The following is a 5,298-nucleotide window of genomic DNA, read 5'->3' as shown; positions in this document are numbered from 1 at the left end:
CCACTATAAACCATCATCGAGTGCTTGTCGAGTTGATTTTGATTCTATAATAGGCAGACATGCACTCTTTGTAGGCTATATTTAATAACTCCACACTGCTTATTGTCATAAACATCCTTTATTGTTATAAAATTACCATGAGCTGCATACAAAACACATACAGAAAATATTTCATCATAATCATATGTCTATTTGCTTTCATATTTCATGTGTAGAAAAATGTTTCACTCGTTTTTTTAAACACGGAAGATCTAGAGAGTTAACGCGCTCTGACTCATAACACTCGCGCACGTGGAAGAAAACGGACACTCCAGATCACATAATTCAATGGAGAATTTAGAAATTATATTTAGAACATGTGAGAATAAATCTGTTCTCAGATAAGAAAGAAAACAGGAACTCGGCATCCACTCTCTTCTCTCTACTGGGATACTCTTTTCCGGTGTTTGTTTACACCAATTTTCGAAACAGCGCCACCACTCGTGCAACAGCAGCTGCTCTGGGCACGTGATCTAAGCTCAAATCTGATTGGACGGCCCGTTTCATCGTAGAGCGACGGGGAAAAAAATCGACACACAGGATGAAAAAAAATCCTCGCTTTTTCGCACCGCAAATGATCACGCCTGGTGTGAATAGCCCCATAGGGATCTATTGTTTCGATTCAAAAGCGTCATCGCTCCGAATTTCCGCTTTCAGTGTGAAAAGCCATTCAGGTTTGGCTGCATTTGCTCTGAAGCTCTGTCTTCTTCTCTTGAATTGCATCAGGAAGGCTGAATTACAGTCTTGCGCTACAGTGCCACACTGGTTAAACCACGTTATTATCCACGTTATTATTATAGATCAAACGACTACTCGACAACAAAAAGATTTGTCGACAATTTTTTATTGTCGACGTTATCAATAATTGTCAACTAATCGTTTCAGCCCTATTATAAAGTAAATATTTTGTTGTCTAAATGCTGCATTAGTAGAGAAAGTACAGCAGTATGTTTGCCATCAAGGCTGAGAGGACACGAACATTAGCATTACCTCAAAAATAATGTGACCAAAACACACGCAAGTCTGGCCCAAATGTTCAATGTCACGATTGTTACCATCTATTTGCATTAGTTTATATGCAGCTGGTCACATTAATTCATTTGTTAGTCTGCAAAGTTGCAGATTTAAAGCTAGTGACATGAGAAAGCAAACTGATATGTTCATGCAGCCGACAGAAATCCTGTCGAACCACAGAGCGCCATTCACAGAGATTTACATTCAATTACATTAATCACGATTGTTACCATCTATTTGCATTAGTTTATATCCAGCTGGTCACATTAATTCATTTGTTAGTCTGAAAAGTTGCAGATTTAAAGCTAGTGACGTGAGAAAGCAAACTGATATGTTCATGCAGCCGACAGAAATCCTGTCGAACCACAGAGCGCCATTCACAGAGATTTACATTAAATTACATTAAATTAGTCCCAAATCGCTGTTAATGTACATAGTGAATTCACTTTACGCTAGGCTGTAAAATTGTGAATTGTGCGTTTTTCAGCTAAACATTTGTCTTTCTGAGGCTCTAATAAAGTATGCTTCATTATAATATAGATTGTGCTTTCTCTTTCCATTCGCTCTGTTTTTTAAAAAACTGAACTTCAAATTCATATATGCCACTTTGTTCAAACTTGAAGTAAACTTTTGCCTGTTTGGTGATTAAACAAACTGATTTAGACTGCTGCTTGAATTGTATGCGACACGTCCAGTCGATACATGCGAACTGTCAGATACAGCGCTGCACTTTTGCCCAGTGTGTGACTAACATATTTTGTTATTTTGATTAGATAATCATTAAGTGTTCTAAAATATAAGCAAATACAGTGAGAGAGTATACATACAATATCCATATGTATGTAATTTCAATGCTATTGCCTTTGTGTAGATTTTTAAAGATGGCCATCTTTAAGCATGACTGTTGAAATTAAATGGTAACACTTTACAAGAGTCCATTTGTAACATTAAGATGAATGAAAGCTGTAGAAGTACTGTTCCTTGTTAGAGTGTTAATTTCAACATTTAGCCTTCTGATACATTTTTAAATTTTAAAGTTGCTTCTGTTAACATTAGTTAATGAAATATGAACTAACTTGAATGATTAATATATAGGCTAATTAATATTAATATTTTTATTTATTTACAAAGTATGGTTCAGTACTGTTTTTTTGTTTTTGTTTTTTTAAATAGTAAAGCTTTTGTTCAGTATTCATTTTAAAAACTATAGGTTGATTAATTGGTATCGGCCAGTGTGGTCCAACTTAGCTATCGGTATCAATAAAATCCACTATCGGTCGACCTCTAATCTGGACTGCTTCCATTACTGCTAGCCTCAATGCCAAGCCTTTCTCAAAAACCTTAGAAAGTGGCTTTATAAGCTATGGGAAAGAAACAAAAATTATTTGAACATACAGTCTAGAACTGACAGGCTTTAATTTGTGTGTAATGTTTGCATGATTCAAGATATTGAATTTCAACATAACATTCATAGGATAAAATAGATTTTGGATGAAGAAAATAAATATCATTACTTCATGACACTGAAGCACTTTCCTGCCAAATTCACATTTGTGCACTTTTTTTGAAAGAAAAAAAAAATAGGGCACAATGTACATATTAATATGAGGGTATTTTCCATATTGATTTTTTTTTACAGGTGTTTTATCTGTATTTTAAATGTTGCACTTCATTGTATTGGGTTTTATGGTTAATGAAAATGTCCGTAAAATTAATGGATAAAGTCCTGGCATTAAAATTACTGTTACATTTTCCATTTTTTTTCTCTTGTTATTTTTTTTGTTTGTTTTTTTAGGCCAATTTACAGTTTGGCCTTTTTAAGACGATCAGAATCAGTTTGTTTGATTATAAGACATTGCACTTGTCAAAATTAATTTTCAGCATTTTTTACATTTTTTTTTCTGTGAATATTATGTAAAACAAGTACTTAAATTCATTTTAATAATTTTATTTGTTGTTATTATATTTGTTTAGTGTGGACAGACAAATCACTTGATATCTAGCCTAGTTATGACACAGTGTCACACAAATACTGCAATATAATTTTTAAAAAATCAAATAAGCATTAAACCATTGAAACGAATGTTATCATTAAGTATACTTTAAACTGTGTGTGTGTATATATATATAGAATGTTGTATATATCAATAAAAACAAAATACATTATAAATATATATTATAAAATAAATATTTCTTCTCGCATTAAAAGAATGAGAATTTGCGGGGAAAATGTGCTTAATTGCCATGAAAATAATGTCACAATACAAAACATTTAAGCAAAATATCTTTTGATTTTGTGTTCAAATATGACCCGGACATGCTGGTGGTTCTGTGACATTCAGCCAAATATGTTTAATATCCCCATCCCATAATGCCTCTGAATCTTAAAATCACAGATCAATGATTTCTTATTACAGCTCAGCAAAATCAAACAATTACACTTACGATTAAAGCCACTCTTCAATATCAAAATGAATTTATGAAATAGCAATACTGCAGGACACAACTGCCAAACCACCAGCAGACCCACTTCAGAATCCTACAGATCTGACATCTGTCAGACATAGTGTGGACTTCAGGTATGACAGCTGAAGGAGTGCAAGGGCTTAGTGTGCTGTTTTCAACACACCCACTGACATATCAAACAGAAAGATTCGATTTATCCAGCACTGCCAGGCCACTACCAACTACTCACAATTAGATCTTTGCAGAAACTCACGCTTTCTGAGCTGAGATGTCTGGATTGGATTATACTCCTTTATAGATGGGTCATTATAAATGCTTTAAAAGCTGGGTCACGGTAAGGTTGTAGTCTGGACACACAATCTTCACAGGCATTCACAATCATGGCTTTGTGCACTTAGCCCTGAATAGACAGTGGCAATATACATGTAACGTTATAGCATGGCATCTTGCTTTATGATCGCAGGGGAGGTAAAACTAAGACATGACCCATCCTCATCTCACCATTAAAATAATCATTATTAATTTGGATTAGATCGACTCGTTTTGGCTGGAGATTCACTAGCCTGTACTAAATCTCATTCAAAATGAGCCAGTAATGCAGAATACAGCGTAAACACTGATTTATGGCTGTGTCGCACGCACGCACGCACTCAATCAGGGCCTGGCCTTATCAACCCCGTGTGTGTATTTGTGTGCGCTTACTGCAGCCGTCCGAAACACACATGCATGAAGCTCTTATTCTCACCTTCTTGATGTTGTAGATGCGCGTGAGCATCCCGATGCCGCGGTCGTTGAGGATCGTCAGTTTCTCCGCCAGCTTCTGCTGGCTCGGCTGCAGCGCGCCCCGAGACATGGCTCAAACGACCGTTAAAACGAGCTGAATCACAACCCAACGAGTTCCTCGTGTAGTGTTAAAGGGTAAGGTGCCAAAACGAGTAGATTTTTTGTGTTAAAATTCGCCCATATTACGGGCTTGAGGCGCGTCGTCGGGGATGTGTTTTTTTTCTAGGTGTTGCCCTGACGGCCAGAACGAGGCTGCTTCCGGCAACGACGTCTTTGCGTCATGTGACCAGAGGACCTCCGCCCCCCTCGTGCTGTTGAAAAGATGTGATTGTTGACTGAAGTTATTTTGAAGCTTACGATTTTATTTGGCGAATTTCATACACATAAAAAGCGTTTTCCAATATTTTCATAACTTTTTTCTATTTAAATTGATTTTGTTTAGATAAGAAATCGAGATTATTTAAATGTTAAAGAGTTGAATAATTGAAGATGAGCAAATCAGTCATTCTTGAGAAGTGGGACAAAACGGTGCAAAATTGAAAAAATAAAACCTTGTACTCAGACAAATGAAACTACATTTATGTATCTTATATGTACTAAGCTACTGAGCTATGCTTTGATACAACCTCCCAACTTTTCTCTTTTTTAACAAAATGTGCTTTTTTTTACCTTGGACTGTGTAATATAATTTCAGCTTTATCTTTAACAGCGTTCAAGATGTTTTTAACATTTCAAAACACATTCTGGTGTTAGCAGTCAGATTACACTTTCACATGTGACCAACAATTCCACAATAAATATAAAATATCATAATGAAATATTATCAAAATATTCAACTGATGGAGGTGACAGAACTGACGGAGTTGACACATCTGACGGAGGTGACGAAACCCTGAATTTGTAATAATTTGAACTATCAAATACATTGAATCAGTCAATTACTGTATTAAAACAAACAGTGAGTATGTTATTGTTTATAAAGCTTTTATTCAAGAG

General features: G+C 35.5%; 2 protein-coding genes across 2 annotated transcripts in view; one reads left to right on the top strand and one right to left on the bottom strand.

Moving 5' to 3' along the window:
• Positions 1-4,583, bottom strand: part of LOC107676070 (nck-associated protein 1-like) — a 61,134-nt gene extending 56,551 nt beyond the window's left edge. Inside the window, exon 1 of the mRNA XM_016470595.1 lies at positions 4,265-4,583. Within this exon, the coding sequence (XP_016326081.1) occupies positions 4,265-4,372 (108 nt within the window). The 5' untranslated portion in view covers positions 4,373-4,583. The remainder of the gene's footprint in view (positions 1-4,264) is intronic.
• Positions 4,584-4,590: 7 nt separating this feature from the next.
• LOC107676069 (dual specificity protein phosphatase 19-like) overlaps positions 4,591-5,298 on the top strand; it is a 7,714-nt gene continuing 7,006 nt past the window's right edge. The window contains exon 1 of the mRNA XM_016470593.1: positions 4,591-4,626. The gene's annotated coding sequence lies outside the window, so the exon portion shown is untranslated. The remainder of the gene's footprint in view (positions 4,627-5,298) is intronic.

This window comes from Sinocyclocheilus anshuiensis, unplaced genomic scaffold (genome assembly GCF_001515605.1).
Source record: "Sinocyclocheilus anshuiensis isolate Anshui unplaced genomic scaffold, SAMN03320099.WGS_v1.1 scaffold1932, whole genome shotgun sequence".
NCBI classification, from domain to species: Eukaryota; Metazoa; Chordata; class Actinopteri; order Cypriniformes; family Cyprinidae; genus Sinocyclocheilus; species Sinocyclocheilus anshuiensis.
Note: the sequence above shows the minus strand (reverse complement) of the source record. Positions and strands in the feature narration are given on the sequence as shown.